Raw genomic sequence first — 17,430 nt, 5'->3', positions numbered from 1 at the left:
TGCGCATAAAGTCATTTGCAATTATGGCCCTTCTCAACTCTTCTTCTGGGAATGGGTGCTTGGGGAAAGGGAGATGGCATCAGGTAACACTGAGTCCAGTGGGTTCTGGAGGAGATAATGGTGGGTATAGAAGCATTGACATTTTTATGCTTTATATTAATGCCAGGAGTATCTGCAATAAATGAGATGAATTGGTGGCACAGATAGCATCAGCCTGGCCAAAGATGACATAATAACAGGAATAGAAGTAGTAGGATACAGCATTTTTTGGCAGGATAGGAAGGGAAAACTCGGTGTTGGAGTACTGCTTATGATAAGTGATGACTTATGTTCTGTCATTCAGAACGTAAGTCATCAAACCATTAGTATCACTGCAATCCAATGCAGTGACATTAATGATTTTGAAAGCATATGGTGTGAGGTAGAGGTGGCCAAGACAGGATATTTAGTGGAGTGTTGCTACAAGCCAAGCAGCACAGAAGGTGGGCAGCAGGAGATGTTTAGGCAGTTGAGCTGGCAAGTGCAAGAAAAACGATTGTTATGGGAGATTTTAACTACAGCAGTATAAGCTGGGAAGAGGAAAATGCATGTAGTAATAGAATGGAATTTCTAGAATTCTTGTGGGACAGATGCCTTAGGCAACATGTAATAGAGAGAACAAGAGGTTCAAGAGTTTTGGATTTGGTCATAGCATCAAAAGAGCTGATAATAACTGAGATGACATCTCACCCCATTTGGAGAGAGTGACCATGTGATTTTGACTTGGAAGATGAATAGACATGCAAGAGTATCAAAGAAAAGGACATGTATGTGGAATTATAAGTTGGGTGATTATAATAGTCTTAAATATCAACTCGGGACAGTTCCATGGAGCGTGGAATTAGAAGGGCGAGATATCATTAGTGCTTGGAAGATTGTGAAGGAATATTTGTTAGCAGCAATAGTAAGCTGTATTCCATGAGTGAAGAAGAGAACACAATTTGGTGTAAAGTGGATGACAAACAATATCAAACAGGAACTGCATGTGAAAAAGAGGTAATGGAAGAGATATAAGGAGACAGGTGAAGAGAAGACGCATGAAGAATATAAGACACAGGCCAGGAGAGTGACTAGTATGGTAAGGAAGGTGAAACTGGAATATGAGGAAAGATTGGCCCTTAGATCCAAGGAAAATCCTAGGGAATTTTTTAGCTATGTGGCCTGTAGGATGACAAATGACTGTAAAAGAATGACATTGTGGGATAAAAATGGGAATAGAGTGACTGATGCAGAGGACATATTGGAGTTGTTCAATGAACACTTTATTGGAGTATTTCATCCTGGAGAAATAAGTTTCAATACTAAAGGGGTAGGGCAGGTTTGAGGTTTAGAGGAGAGTTTCTTCCAAATACTGAGTATTCTGGATGTCAGTAAAGCTGGGGGACTGGATGGTATTTCACCACGGGTTTTGATAGAATGTGCTAAAGAACTGACAGCTCCGTTGACCTGGCTTTTCAATGAAAGTCTGACTATGGGAAAGGTACCCGAGGAATGGAAGTAAGTTAAGATAGTGCCTTTGCATAAGGGTGGTAGCAGACTGGAAGTATTTAATTATAGTCCAGTTTGTGTGTCATCAGTAGTTGTTAAGGTCTTGGAGAAATTAGTGAGGGGCCATATACAGCATTGGGCAGATGAGGGTAATGTTATCTGTGAGAATCAACATGAATTTGTTAAGGAGCTCTTTTGCTTTAGTAATATGATTGCCTTTTATAATAAAGTGACAAGAGCAGTTGATGAGGGAAAGGCATATACTGTCTTTTTTTTTGGATTTTACAAAGCCATTTGATAGGGTACCACATGATAAGCTGATATTTAAGTTGCAACACATGGGTTTAGATGTCGGGTTAGTCAACTGGATTCAGGATTGGTTGTCTGATAGGTATCAGAGAGTTGTGTATGGTGGGGCAATATCAAGGAGGCAGAAGGTTACAAGTGGGGTTCCACAGGACTCACTACTGTGACTGTATTGTTAAACAATACAGGTCCGAGTACTGAGCCCTGTGGAACCCCACTTGTAACCTTCTCCCTCCTTGATATTGCCCCACCATACACAACTATCTGATACCTATCAGACAACCAATCCTGAATTCAGTTGACTAACCCGACATCTAAACCCATGTGTTGCAACTTAAATATCAGCTTATCATGTGGTACCCTATCAAATGCCTTTGCAAAATCAAGGAGGGAGAAGGTTACAAGTGGGGTTCCACAGGCTCAGTACTGGGACCTGTATTGTTTAACCTTTATATCAATGACATTATCAATGGATTGCAAGGTGATATTCAGTAATTTGCAGATGATGAGAAGCTAGGGAGGGTTATTGGTAATAGTGCAGATGCAGCAGCCCATCAAGAGGATTTGAATAAACTGGACAGATGGGCAAATGAATGTGGGTATTGGTTTAATGCAACAAAATGTAAAGTCTTGATGTTTGAGATACATTAGTGGAAGGCCGCATACTCAATTGCAGGGGGCTGTACTGGAGGTAGTAGGGAAGACAAGAGTTCTGGGGATGATGATTGATAGGAAACTGAAATTCAGGGAGCATATTGCAAAGGTGGTGAAGGTAACCCAGAGAATTGCTGCAATACTGAGAAGGACACTGACCTGCAGAGATAAAAGAGTTATCATTCCATTGTATAAGACTCTGATCTCTGATCAGACCACACTTAGACTATTATTTTCAAATTTGGTCCCCAGGATTTGAAGGGGATAAATTAACTGTGGAAAGGGTACAGAGGTGGATAACAAAGATGGTTTCAGGCCTGTACAATGTTAGTTGTGAGTATCGGCTGCGGGAATGTAGACTGCAGAGTTTGGTGGATAGAAGAATGAGAGCTGATATGATTGAGACTTTTAAACTGTTGAGAGGCAGTTACAGGGTTGATACTGGGGAGTTTCTTCAATTGGTGGAACAGCGGGAAGGAGCAATGAAAAGGGGCCATTCCTGGAAGTTATGAAAGGAAACTGTGAGCAAGAGGGTGAAGAGTGTTTTCTTTGTGTGGATGGTGGTTGAATTGTGGAATGCATTGCCTGATTGAGTGGCGAGAGCAAGAACGGTCAGTGAGTTCAAGGAATGGTATGATAGACTTTGTGTTTCCTAGGAAGGTCCTCCCACAATGAGTCTCTTGACTCCATGGAGGCCTGAATAATAATAATAATAATAAATTAATCTGGTAACAGTCCTTTACCAACTTATATATCTCAATCATATCCTTCTCCCCTCTTCTTAATATTCACAAGACTGCAAATGTAATTCCCTCAATCTGGCATCATATCCCCCGCCCCTCCCATTCTGGAGACTAGAACCACTTTAGTCAATTATCTGTGGACCTCTCCAATATATCCTAATTTCTGTGAAATCCAGCTGATCAAATCTGCACACAAATCTATATCTACGTACAGTAATCTATATGTGATGCGATCAAGGCAGTATACAATACAAGGCTGCTTTACTTCTACATGCCAATGCCCTTCTCTTTATTGCCATATCCATTGTGATGTCGATGTCCCCAGTTTAGCAGTCTTCACAATTTTTTCAGTCTCTGTCTACTTCCATTCCCAGATATCAACTCCTGTGCCTTCTTCAACATTTTCCCACCGGTTGTATACTTTGCTCTTTTACTTGTCTACCAGAGTTCAAAACCTTACACTCTTTCAGAAACACTGAAGTATTAACTCCAGTCACTTGCTCCCTCATAAAGGAAATGACCCTCATACAGTCCATTCACAGTCTCCTGTAAGCCTCAACATCTGCTGTACTCCTCATAGTGCTCCAACAGCTTTGCATTATTATCAGCAAACAGCTATATCATGTCTTCACTTAAACCTGTTCCAATATCATCAGCATACAAATTAAACAGTAATGTCCTCAAAACAGACTCCTTCAGCACACCGCTAGTGACTTTTCTCTTTCAGGATGCACTGTTCCATATACACAACTTGTTGGTACCTGTCAGCCAATCACAATCCATCTCACTAATCTGGTATCTAACCTCATCCATCCATTGTAAGTGACCAACTTGTTGTGGTAGTCTGTCAAAGGCCTTTATAAACACTTTTTCAAATATTAGAGAAATAAATCTCTTTCCACAGGTATTAAATGGTTATTCATTTGTCTAACATATCTTATACATGTTTTTTTTAAAGTTTAATTTGTATTTTAATGTGTATACGTATATTGGTGATGAGATTAGCTTCTTCATCACAGCATAAATTAAATTTATGAAAAGTAATTTAGGTTTATACATAAGATTTATAAAAACTCAAGTTACTTGGGTTGTAACAGGCCATTAGACTTAACACATTAATGAAAAATGAGATGGAACATATAATATATATACAACTTTCTTTTCTCTATAGTGCAAGACACATCTTGTGTTTCTGAGGAAAGAAGTGCTCCTGAGGGAATTTCAGCTACTAGTCAATTTGAGATAGAGCCTAGTGCAAAGGAGAGACTAGAAAGGTATGTGTTAAGATTTCTGAAATACCTTAAGAAATTTTAAGATCCAACCAATACACACTGTTTCTACATTTGGAGCTCTAAAAATCCTTAATATAGTACAGATGAAAGAAATTAGGTTGACATATCTTGTCTCTTACCAGTTACTCCACTCTCTTTCACAAATATTTAGTTTCTCTGTTTGGAAACACTTCTCTGCTTATTTGTACCAACCCACACCATCTTTTCATTCCTTATCTCTTCATCATCATATTTTTTATTGTTGTTATTATTATTATTTTGTGACACCTCGAAGGAGTCCAAAGACTCATTGAGGGAGGGCACCAACTTTGCAAATCTCCGTCTCCACCACATAATTCACCAAATACACCAACCACTACTACCACCATCATTTTATTATTTTATCATAATCTACACCAACGCCATCTACTGACTACCACCACCACCACCACTAGTATTTTTTGTCTGTAAATTGTGTGTTACGAAAGCCGATGTGTCTGTATGCGGGATGAAAAACCAGAGTTTCCGCGAGATAAAACCCTGCTACTTCTGTATGAGATTGGCAAGAATCAAACTTAAGCCTTTTCCAATCCAATGGCGCAACATACCATGGTTCTTCCAATTGCACTATGGAGGATCCTATCACATACTTTCAATGGAAGGTTGGTAACCTGTAGTTTGTTTAGTGCCATGGGTTTGATGGGTATGTTAAGAATTACATAATCCAGGAATACCACTCTGGAAACCAAACAGGGAACTTTTTCAAAGCACCTCATCTCCAATTTTAATATATTACATTTTATTGGATTCATGCTCTGTCATCTTAATAAAGATAAAGCTTAATTATATTAATGAAATTTAACAATATGGCCATGAATATATAGAGAAGAATATAGTTCTCTGAATTTTGCTAAGACAATTACAGAATTTGCCCTACTAAATTAAAGGAAATGAGGATATTGATAAGATGGGATGATGAGATTAAAAGATGGGATGATGAGATTAAAAGATGCTAATAGATATTTATGGTGGAGAAATGCACAAGATCAGCCAAAATGGAAGAAGCATGGAGAGGCATTTGTCCAGCAGTGAACTAAAGAAAGTTGTTAATAGTGATGCAGAAAGGACTGTCTGATAGATGTCGAAGATTTGTATTTGAAAGAGCAGCATCTGGGAAAGTACTGATAATACTTCTTTTTTTGCTACAACTTATTTATATAGTTATTAGATTGTGTACATAAGTTGCAGGTGTTCAAATCAGATGGTAGCTATGTGAGTGAAGTGATTTGAACGTAGAGAATGGATGATGAAATATCAGGTTGAGGTGAGGATATGAGGGGGTGAGAAATAGCTTGAGTGTAGTTGAAGTGATGAGAATGTATTGAGAAGAATGAGTGCTTGTCACATGGGTATGAAAGTTAATACGCCAAAGGAGATATGAACAACAAAAGTACAAAAAACATAACTTATAAAAGTAACATGAATGATATCAAGAAAGATGGGCAGAGTGAAAGTGGAACATAATGAATGCGATGTAAAAGTCTTGAGATAGTTCGGTTAGTAAAAAAGAAGTGGAAGCAAAAGAAAGTGGACAGTAGAGAGAGAAATGAATATGGAGTGATAAGGAAGTTAGTAAGAGGGATGCAGAAATGAGTAAGAATATCTGCAAAGAAAGGGATATTATGAGTAATGACAAGGATGAGGAATTATTTAAGGCAGATGCAGAGTGAAACAGGGTAGTAAGAGAAGAGATCAGTTGTTCAATAGCTGTGAAAGAGGAGAGTTGAAAATGAATAATGGCAGTAGAGGACTGAATGGTAAAAGAGAAAGTGTTGTGTTAGAATTCCCTTCTAAACGATGTTGAAGTAGAGTGTATGTTGAAGGTGTATTTAAAAGGAGAGACAATAGAAAGAATGATTGAGACTGCAGAGAGAGAGAGAGAGAGAGAGTTGACACCAACAGAATTAACTGTGTTGAATGGATCAAATGATTTGTATGGAAGTATAAATTTGGTAGCATGGGGATGGCCCAAATGACCTTGTGGAATGGCAGGGTGAGGAATTGTGGGAAGGAAAGGGGAACCAGAAGCAGGCTGTTATTTTTAATAAATGTGAGGAGTATTAGGAATAAAGGAGTACCGGTTGTGCTCAAAATTACATTAGTTTCTTACCAAATGTTACTGAAATGTAGTTGACAAAAGATGATATTACTGATGGAATAACATACAAGGCATTTTGTGAGAAGACAAAGAATAAAAGAGGAGTGGAGTATTTCTGATTACCTCAGAGAACCTGTGAGTTAAGGGTCAAGGATAGAGTATTATGTTACAGTATATTGTACTAGGCACGTCCAGAAATTATGGTCCATTCAGAATTTATCACCAAATAAGATATGGAAGAGGGGTCACACATGCATGGTAGTAGCATAGAGACTAATAAGTTAGCTGTTGACCATTTAATTTCATTTCATTATCATTTGTTGTCTTCAATGAATGTTGTTTTATGAGTGTTGTGATAAAAATCCTGCCAGTTGCAAGGTTTATGGTGTAATACAAATTTTGTTGTGCAAATAGTGCCACAGAAATTCACCGATGACCATATAAGGTTTACTTATGATGCAACATGATCTTGCCTTCTTTCCATTCTTTTGGAACTTGATCCAGTGCAAGACTCATATTAAACAAATATGTCAAGGCAGATGCCAACTCCCTAGCAAATTCCTTCAAAATACATGGTGATATATCATCAAGTTCCACAGCCTTTTTAACATCAAGTTTGTTCAATTCCCCTTATTGCTCTTGCTCACTTAATCAGTTCTCTCCTCCTCATCATCAACAACTGCTCTCCATGATGTCACATCCACAAGAATGAAAGACTTTATGAACTGCTCATTAAATATCTCAACTATATCCTCTGCAGCAGTTGTTTGTATACCATTTTTTCCAATCAATGTCCTTTCATAATCATTCATTTTTTTTTTTTTTTTGCTGGCTACATATCGAAAGAACTCCCTAGGATATTTTTTCACTTCATTAGATAACTGCTGCTGCTTATAATTCACTTTTGCTACTCTTACCAACCAAGTCCTCTTCCTTGCATGTTCTTTGTAATCCTCATTGAATTGATTATTAGACTTCTCTTATGCTGCCTCCATAATGCCTTTTTCCTCTGTATCACATGTTTAATCTCTTCATTCATCCATTTCACAAATACCTTCTGACCCTTGGAATACATATAAACATTGCTTCCATTAGATAGTTCTTGAATATCCCAAGCTGCATTGATCTCTTTTCCAGCCAACTCCTCATTTTATGCTACACCTGTAAGCTGTCTCCTGAGTTTCTCATAATCACCAGCCTTGCAGTTCCACATATACCTTTTCCTCACAGAAGTCCTCACATTGCTGGCAACCACCCAGGTAATAAATTCATGGTCACTCTCACCAACTGGAGGATAATTTGACATCTCATTTATAATAACATCCTGTGATGAGATGATCAAATCCAAGACCCTCATGTGCCCTTTGTTACATACTGCCTGAGATAGTTGTCCCTCAAAAACTCGAGAAACTCATTTTCTTTACTTTCAGTTGCTATCTTATCATCCCAGTCTATATGCTAATTAAAATCACCCAGAATAATCATTGTTTTCTTATTTGCTGGGCTAATTTGATTATACATTTCATGGTCACTACCATCCATATTACCAGGTCTGCAACAACATCCAACTAAGTATTTCATTCTATTCACCTCTATCTCAAACCATACTGCCTCAAAGCCACTGCAACTATTTCTCTCTTGCATCTCTACTTTGTATAGGCATAACTCTCTCTCTCTATCATCAATAGCAGTTCTGTTCCCTCTTTACTCTTTCTATCTTCACAAAACACATCATATCCTTCCATATCTATTCCTGACAGGATGTTATCCTTATCCAATAATGTCTCACTTGTTCCAAAAATTTTTGGGTGAACAAACTCATTCAATGCAACCATTTCATTAGGCCTTGTTTCTTACACTTCTAGCATTCATATACAACATAACAGCTCATCCCTAGATTTATAACAAGTTTCACTGATATAACTTATTAGATGTGACTTCTCCATATTTAACTTGAGTTAAATGAGCCATTTCTTTTTCTCCTTATTCATCTTAGAACCTTCTTCAAATCCAACTGTTTTTCCCTTGATCCCAGGTTATCCCTTTCTCTTTTTGTCTACACACACATTCACATCCTCTTGGAATATCAACCTTCCTCATGCTGTATTCCTCAGTCTACCCTGAGCTATCCCTTTTCCCTGTTTGTCTTCTTATTCTCTCTACTCGTGCTGTCTACTTCTTCATTCATAACCACCACTTCAATCTTTCTCCTTACTTTCCACTCTTTCACATTGCTTCTTACTTGATGAGATTCATTCTCTGCACTTATTTCTCTACCTTCCAACAGCAGTCTCTCTAAATGATTCACATGAAAACCATTCTAATGCAGTCCATCAACATTATACAGTTCAATTTGTCCTTCAAACTCATTCCACACATTAAGAAACTGCATTCCTTTCTCTTCACACATTTCCACTAACATATCATTCATAATCTTCGCTGCCATACCTGGGCAACACACTGACTACCTTTCCTATTACACTATTATTGTTTATCCTTCTCAACAACCTCCTGATATCTAATCTTACATGTTACTTGTTCCCAGTCAAGTCATTTGTCCCTATTACTGCTACCAATTGTTTTGCTCACTTACTCTTCATATCCAATGCCTCAATCACTCTGTTCATTTTACCTCGAGGAAAACAAACCTTGTGCATCTTCTTGTTTACCATACCTCTAATAATTGAATCCCCATACAGTGCCATTTGTGGGTCTTTCGTTACCTCTTTCATACTGACATAACTACTGCCATAGTAAATATGTCACTATCAGTCATGGTGAGCAGGTGGCAGAATGAAAATAATATTTTGCTAAAGATTAAGTTGATCATGGTAGAAAAGAGTTTATGAAAAATGCGATGGTGATAACCAAAACTAAATAAGTATGCCAAGAGATATATTTAGTTCTTAAAAGCAGTAATGAATATTTCATAAATTTATATGAGGCTGTGTTTAAGAATATTATATATCTTATAGCCTAATTTATTTTATTAACTTTTTTTTTTTTTTTTTTTTCCAGTTATAGACTATCTGACAGTTATCTAGAAAATCATGTACAGCTGCTTGAAACAGAAGACAGCATTGGTGGGTGTGAAGACACAGGACTTGAACTGAGTTCTCTTCATGGATCTGAAAGTGGTGAATTAAGTTTTAAGCCACTTTCCTTTAGTACATCTGTGAAAGATACCTTTAACTCTCCTTTGAAAAGGAAAGAAGATGCAAGTTTGGAGATAAGCCATCCATTAAACTCACAGCTTACAAAATGCAGGACTAAAGAGCAAAGCATCTCTGAAGATGCTTGGAGTGGTCCAGAACAGCTCATAGTTCTAGAAGCTAGTGACAGTGATGATATTTTATTGCTTTTGAATGACAGAGGATTTCCTGAAGATGTTTACCTGTGTCAGAGTAAACAGCAGCCTTGCCTTACTAATCATAAACAGCAAAAAGTATATGCTAATGATGCATCTTCTGCAAAATGGAACTTGAATAGAGATCCAGTGGCTAACAAGATGGAAACACCTTTGAGCTATGGTAGTATTAGTGATTCAGTTATTCTTTCATATAATCCTACTGGCATAGAGAATGGTAGAGATTCTAATACTTGGAATGCTTCTACTAATATTGGGACAGGTCCACAAGTTGGAACAACTCCTCCTGTCATTTATATTTCTTACTGGTCTTCAGACTCTGATGTTTGGTCAGAACCAGATCGAAATGTTTCCAAAAAACGAATGGAAGGATATGGAACAAAGTGGGGTCCACAAAATGATGATTCAGATTCTGCTGGTTTTCTTCCTGAAAAATACATTAACAGAAGGAATCAGCTTCACAGGGATAAAAATATTGAAACAAGTTTGGAAGAAATTAGAGATGTAGTTTGTACTCACCGCACTGCCAATAATCCAACTGCTAGTAAGTATATTTTGTAAATTTCTATTGATTGTACTAAAAATGTTTGTTTCTCTAGTAACATCTTCATAGCAAGGCTGGCTCATGGATGAGACTGAAAGGAGAGTGAAGGTGGATACTAATTCTACAAAATCATTAAATTATTCTTCTTCCACTTCCTGTTCCTTTTAACAATATTAAGGATAGAGATACTATCTTTTGGCACATCCAGGAATGTATAAATGTCATGTGTCTGCAGATTAGCCTACTTTGAACACATTTGAAACTACTTTGAAAACATTAACATCCACTTTCAGGAACATAAGAAATAACTACCATCGTTATAGCAAGTAAGGAATAGCAGACCATACCTTGGACACCTATTCAGCAGATGGAAGAAAGCAACAATCCCATGTAAAAGCAATTATTTTAATATTATTATTATTATTTGACACCTCCAGGGAGTCCAAAGACTCATCAAGGGAGGACACCTGCTCTACAACTCTGTCTTCACCACTCACCAACTGACCGCAACAATGCCATCTACCACCACCACCACCACCACTAGTATTTCCACAGACAATCACAAACATCCATGCCCACAGCGGGATTCAAACCCTCAGCCTTTTGGCTGGAGAGCAGATGCCCTAACCACTCGGCCAGCCTGGCTGACTGAGCGGTTAGCGTATTACATGTCTGAAAGATTATTTTTTGAATTCAGCAACACCAAAGATTCAGTTTCCTAATCCCAACAAGTATCTTCTTCTTATTGTGCTATCTTCTATCGAAGGTCAGCGACCATCTTGGCGAACAAACTGCGCTCTTGTGCTAATCTGAGCAGCTGTGCACTGCTCTTTCCTGTCCACGTCTTGATGTTGTCAAACCATGATATTCTTTTTCTTCCTCTAGTTCCTTTGCCATCAATTCTTCCTATCAAAATAGTTTGTAGAAGTTGGTATTTGCTGTTTCTCATGATGTGACCAAGATATGATGTTTTTTGTTTCTTGATTATTTGTACAAGATGTTTAGCTTTGCCAATGGATTTTAAGACATCTTCATTGGTAATTTTTTCAGTCCATGATATCTTTAGCATTCTTCTGTATAGCCACATCTCAAAGGCTTCGATTTTCTTGATGGTTGTCGCCTTCAATGTCCATGTTTCAACTCCATAGAGCAGAATAGACCACACGTACCATTTCAGCATTCGGCATCTGACTTCCATGTCTTTATTGCAGAATAGTGTTCTCATTTTCATGACGGACTGCCGTGCAACTTCAATCCTTGTCTTTATATCTATTTCTGGATCCCACCGTTCATTAAGCCAGCAACCAAGATATTTATATCTTGACACTTGATCAATATTTTTCCCATTGAGTATCAGATTCATTGATGAGGCTGGATGTTTGCTGATGATCATGTATTTTGTCTTGTTGATGTTTATAATTATTCCCATTCTTTTTGGCTTTCTATGTATACTCTGTATACATAGAAAACCAAAGTTGGTTGTCTATGTATACTCTGTATACATAGACAACCAACAAGTATGGTTGCATTAATTTATCAAAATTTATGTATGCACTATTTTATGACCATCTTCATTCCAACAGCCAAGGCATAAAGGACTGGGATTTGAATTTCATCTTTTTTTCTGTTAATTAGAATAGTTTCTGTTATGTACTTGGTTGTAGTACTTTCATTTTTCTGACAAGTACTTTGTTCTTTGAGGATGTTGTTTTGAATCCAGAAAATATCAGCAGATGTAATGATTGCATAGTTTATTTGTCTTAATATGGTACTGTGAGTTAATATTGTCACAATAACAAATATAACCAAACACCTAAGCCTTTTAAATCATTCGTCTCCCTATTACTCTCACTTGTTTTACCTGTAAAGTTTTATTAAATAACTTCCTTCTTTACTGAATAATATAATATCTAATCCTCAACCAAATGAATCTTTGGTTCATTATATGTGACACGAACATTTTTTTATGTCCTAGTAGCTGTAACTGATAATAGAAGTGACCAACTTTTGGCTGCTTTTTCTCCATTGTCACTTCTCAGCAAAGAAGATGAACTATATATTTTTTGCCTTTTGTTTATTCTATAGTAATAACAAACCAGGACCTGGAACAATATGCTCTCTTGTGAACTGAAACAAACAACAAAATACAACAGCTGTGTATTTCAATCCAACAGTATTATTCTTAAAGGAATAAAAATTTCATTTAATTGTATTTCTATTTTTGGTGAAGCAATGTGTCCTTTGGCCACAGTAGTACCAAATGAATGACTTTTGTGATTTCTATTCATCCTTCCATAGTTGGATTATTGCTTCTGTAACAGTCATCTCTTGCCTATTGATGATATACTCAATTGTGATTACTCAGCATTTCTGTTACATTTGAATGTCTAGCCTGGGATCAAAACCTACTTATCAAGATACCATCTTATGATCTGCCTTCCACTCTTTGCAAATGAGTCACCACTTCCTCTCTAGTCATTTACTATATGTCATTGTTAATAGTCTTTAACCATGACTCTCTTCAGATTTTCCAGCCAGTGAGCATCTTAGGGCTTTGATTTTTGTCTACACTCTTATCCTCTCTGTTACTTTTTTTATGTCAGGTTGAAAAGAGACTTAAAAGAGCCTTTTAAGGTGATTATCTTTATTATGGTAAATCACATTGTATCCAGTCACTTATTAACAATTTAGTATGGGTCTAAATTGCTAATAAGTTATTAATCTCTTCATGTTTCAAACCTCAAAATCAGTGTGATCAATAGCTGAGATAACTTGCTTGGAATATGGACTAATACTAGGTTACAACTGGGTAACTAGATACTGTGCAATTTCCTGTATATAAATATTTGCTTTATTTATTCTTCCTCTTTTCTACACAGAAATTTTTATTCACAACATATTTGGAGTTTCAAAATTCTTAGTAACATTGTGGAGAGTAATCTGCATCTGTCATGTTATGTTTCATCAAAACTTGCTCTTCCGCAGAGCAGGAATGATAGTCCACCAGGTTAATTGTGTGTGTTTGTATGCATAGTGTCTTTCGAGGTTTCTAATACTTTATATATGTTGTGCAGTTAAAAAAAAACACTTACATAATAGTTTAATATCTTATTTAACTACTGGATTGCTATTAATTATCTTTTTTTTGCATTTCTGATATAGCACATCGTCCAAGCAAGTGGCAACAGAAAATGAAAACATATCTTCAGATTTTAGAGCAGTTAAGTAACCAGTTAAAATTAGAAGTCAATGGGCAGTGTGAACTGAATGGGCAGATCACAACTCATTTATCCCTTCTGTGTTCAACTTCAGGGAAGGTATGTAAGCAGCTGTCTTGTATAGCTTTTTTCATTTATTGGTGAATAAACCCAAATTATGTGATAAGTTGGCAGTTACCAATGATAAAATGAAAAATAATTTGTTTTTATCAGAATAAATGCATTAATATTTCATATATCACAAACAGAACATTCATATGTAAAATTAGTAAAGAAATCAGACAATCATACAATGGTTCATATTGTAATATTATTATTACCTAATGCAGACATCTCCATAGAGTCCATCATGGCAGGCCAATATGAAACATTATTGACACAATGCTCATCATACCTCACCTGAAACTTGTTTACTGGCAATCCATTCCACTCATTCACCATTCTCCAAGTAAAAAAAAAAAAATCTAGTCCTCTAACTAAAAATATTCTTATACAGCTTCCAGGGATGGCCCAGTTCTCTCCCTTCCAGTCAGGCATTGAAAGATTTCTTTAGCATCTACTCTATGAAATCCCTTTAGTAACTTTAAATGTTATTCACTGTCACTTTCTGACAGTAGCTGCATTCTTTTGTGTGAGACTGGAATTAAAACACTTCCATCACTTGAAACACTTTGGCTGTCGTTCATACTGCAATGGTGAAACGTTTTCTTCAGTAAAAGAAAATGTCCTTGGTGAATGTGGCGGTTGTGTTTAGTTAGTCTAGAAAGCGTGTTTTTAAATTTAAATATAGTGTGGCTTTTTGTATCAAATTGTGCTGCAGTTGTGCATCGGTTAGATACAAGTGTCCTTCAGTGGTGTTATTGTTTGGAACTGTGTTGTATATATTGGATTTTCGCTGCCATTTGTTTCACTACTTCAACATGTAAAGATGGCGTCCAGCAAGAAACGTACGTCAGCGGCGTGCAGGACTTCTACTTCTACACGAAAGGCTGACTCAGCATTAGATTTTTTGCAATGGATGCGTTGCGGAAACTGCTACATGTATGCGCAGAAGAATGTGAAGGATCTGTGGTCGGTCTGGCTAAATGAGAAGAACGAAAATGTCAACATATGTGAGAAGTGTAGGTATAGGCTGGAGCGTTTAGGAATGGAAGCTGACATTGGGACCATAGCGGAAGAACTTCGGTGGGAGTTCATGAAAATGAAAAATGATCTTCATCTTCTGCATGAGGAATTGGAAGTGCTCAGTAAGGAGATACTGTAAGTTAAAACTGAGTTTAATGTGTTAAACAGAGAAATTAGGACTATAGAAATTACTTTAGCTGAAGTAACTAGAACAGGATTACGTATGGGTGAGTCTTTGGTGAATGATGCAGTAATAAATAGTATGGGAGTGATTGGGAGTCAACAAAATAAAACCACAAGTGGCCTAGAAGAAACGAGATGTCATGAGAGTGGGGGGGGGGTAAGTAATAGAGCGTTGAGTAATGAAACTGGGAGAGTCATGCTGAATAGCATAGAAAATGAGTCCATGAGTGACGCTTGTGTGGACTTGAATGAAGTTAAGAGTGGTAAGGCATATGGTGATTCTATGATTAAGGGTATGGAGAGTGTATGCATGAGGAGTGCTTGGCTGGTGGGACAATAGAAAGAGTGGCTTTAGCAATAAAGAGAGGGCATGAAGCAGACAAGATGATAGTTATGGTGGGTACAAATGACTTGAGTGGTGGTATAAATTGGGTAGGAAAATATTTAAGAACATTATTAGATATTGTGAAGAGGAAAGTGTCAATGGGAGGATAGTGTGTGTGTGCTATGCTGCCTTGTTTTGACAATTACGAGTTAAGTAGACGAGCGATGATAATGAATGATATGATTGCAAGAATGTGCAAAAAAAGAGGTCTGGAATTTGTTGATATTTGGAGTGTGTTTGAAGGAAAAAGACAGTTGTATGCCAGAGATGGACTGCATCTGAACATGGAAGGACATAAGCAATTGAGGAAGTTACTGTTTTCTGAACAAGTTGAAGAAATTGGGCAGGGAAACTAATATTGAAAAGGTTGAGTGTAAGAGAGAGAAACTTTAGCACTGATTGTATATTTATTGATCCTTATTCGCAGAATAAATTGCAGAAGAGAGGCGATAAAAATCAGCATGGGACTACTGAAATTAGTGACTTATATATCAGTTCTAAAGGCGGTACAAGATCTAGAGGGAATCTGCAATTTTTGTATACCAATGCAAGAAGCATTTGAAATAAGAGAGAAGAATTTTTGGCATTAGTCAGTGCAATCTCACCAAAAGTTGTAGGCATTAGTGAAACTTGGCTGTCAGTAGAAGATGTGGTCACTGGAATTGAATGTGATGGGTACAGTATTTTAAGGGAGGATAGAGAAGATAGAACGGGGGGGGGGGAGTACTGTTGATGATAGCTGATGTGTTGCAGCCAAAGAAAGTAGTATATCAAGATGACAGACTGAGAGTTCATTTGAGGCAGTCTGGTGTGAAATAGTGACCAATGCAACCAAATATACAGTTGGATGCTGCTATAGGCCAGGGAGTACAGGGGGTGATATTGAATTCATGCATTAGCAAATTAGTGCAATGAGTGCAGGTTTAGTGATTATTATGCGGGATTTTAATTATGGTAATATCAATTGGAAGGAGGAAATATCACGTAGCAAAAAGGAAATGGAGTTCATACATCTTCTACGAGATAATTACTTGAAACAGCACATAACTGAAGGGACACGTGGTGTGAGAGTGTTGGACGTGGTTATTGGTTCAGAGGTTATATGCATAAGTAAGGTATCCTTGTTACCTCCAATTGGTGAAAGCGATTGTGTGGTATTGACTTGGGAGGTTGCAAAATCTGTGGATTTTTCTGTTAAGAAGGGGTATATACGGAATATAAGGGGTACAGGTTAGGCAATTATAACAAGCTTCGGAGCGAGCTTGCAGCCATCCCATGGCAGAACATATTGCAGGGGAAAGATGTTAGCAGTGCATGGAATAAAATCAGCAGGTATCTGAGGAAAGCAATATCAGATTGTGTCCCCATGGTCAGGAAGTCAAACAAGGCAGGCATTAGATGGATGAACAGTAGTATCAAGCTTGATCTGCAAGAAAAGAAAATGTTATGGAGAATTTACAAGGAGAAAGGCGATCAGTACACCCATGAGCAGTATAAGGCTCAAGCTAGGAAGGTTACTAGCATAGTAAGAAAAGCTAAATCAGATTATGAGAAGACCTTAGCCAAAGAGATCAAGGGTAATTCCAAAGAGTTCTTCCGCTATGTGGCAAGTAAAAGGAATAATGACTTTGGAAGGATAACTTTAGTGGGTACTGATGATATTGAGATGACAAAATCAGATGTAATAGTCGAGTTACTGAGTGGTCACTTTTCAAAAGTCTATCACCCAAGTGAGGATATCTCTGTATCTGTAGCAATAACTAATGTGAAAATTGAAGCTAAGAAATCAGAGGTATCTAATATATTGCAAAATTTAAATGCAAACACTGCTGTAGGCTTAGATGGAATATCAGCTCGGGTATTGCGTGAATGTGCAAATGAATTGTCAACCCCTCTTACTTGGATATTTAATTCAAGTTTGAACTCTGGTATGGTCCCTAGGGAGTGGA

General features: G+C 37.3%; 1 protein-coding gene across 2 annotated transcripts in view; it reads left to right on the top strand.

Moving 5' to 3' along the window:
* Positions 1-17,430, top strand: part of LOC150108046 (uncharacterized) — a 342,334-nt gene that overhangs the window by 200,067 nt on the left and 124,837 nt on the right. For both annotated transcript variants that reach the window (XM_090390587.1, XM_090390586.1), the window contains exons 14-16: positions 4,402-4,504; positions 9,678-10,570; positions 13,733-13,887. In XM_090390587.1, the coding sequence (XP_090246713.1) occupies positions 4,402-4,504; positions 9,678-10,570; positions 13,733-13,887 (1,151 nt within the window). The remainder of the gene's footprint in view (positions 1-4,401; positions 4,505-9,677; positions 10,571-13,732; positions 13,888-17,430) is intronic.

This window comes from Typopeltis vanoorti, chromosome 3, assembly GCF_054136105.1.
Source record: "Typopeltis vanoorti isolate ZY-2024b chromosome 3, IOZ_Tvanoo_1.0, whole genome shotgun sequence".
NCBI classification, from domain to species: domain Eukaryota; kingdom Metazoa; phylum Arthropoda; class Arachnida; order Uropygi; family Thelyphonidae; genus Typopeltis; species Typopeltis vanoorti.
Note: the sequence above shows the minus strand (reverse complement) of the source record. Positions and strands in the feature narration are given on the sequence as shown.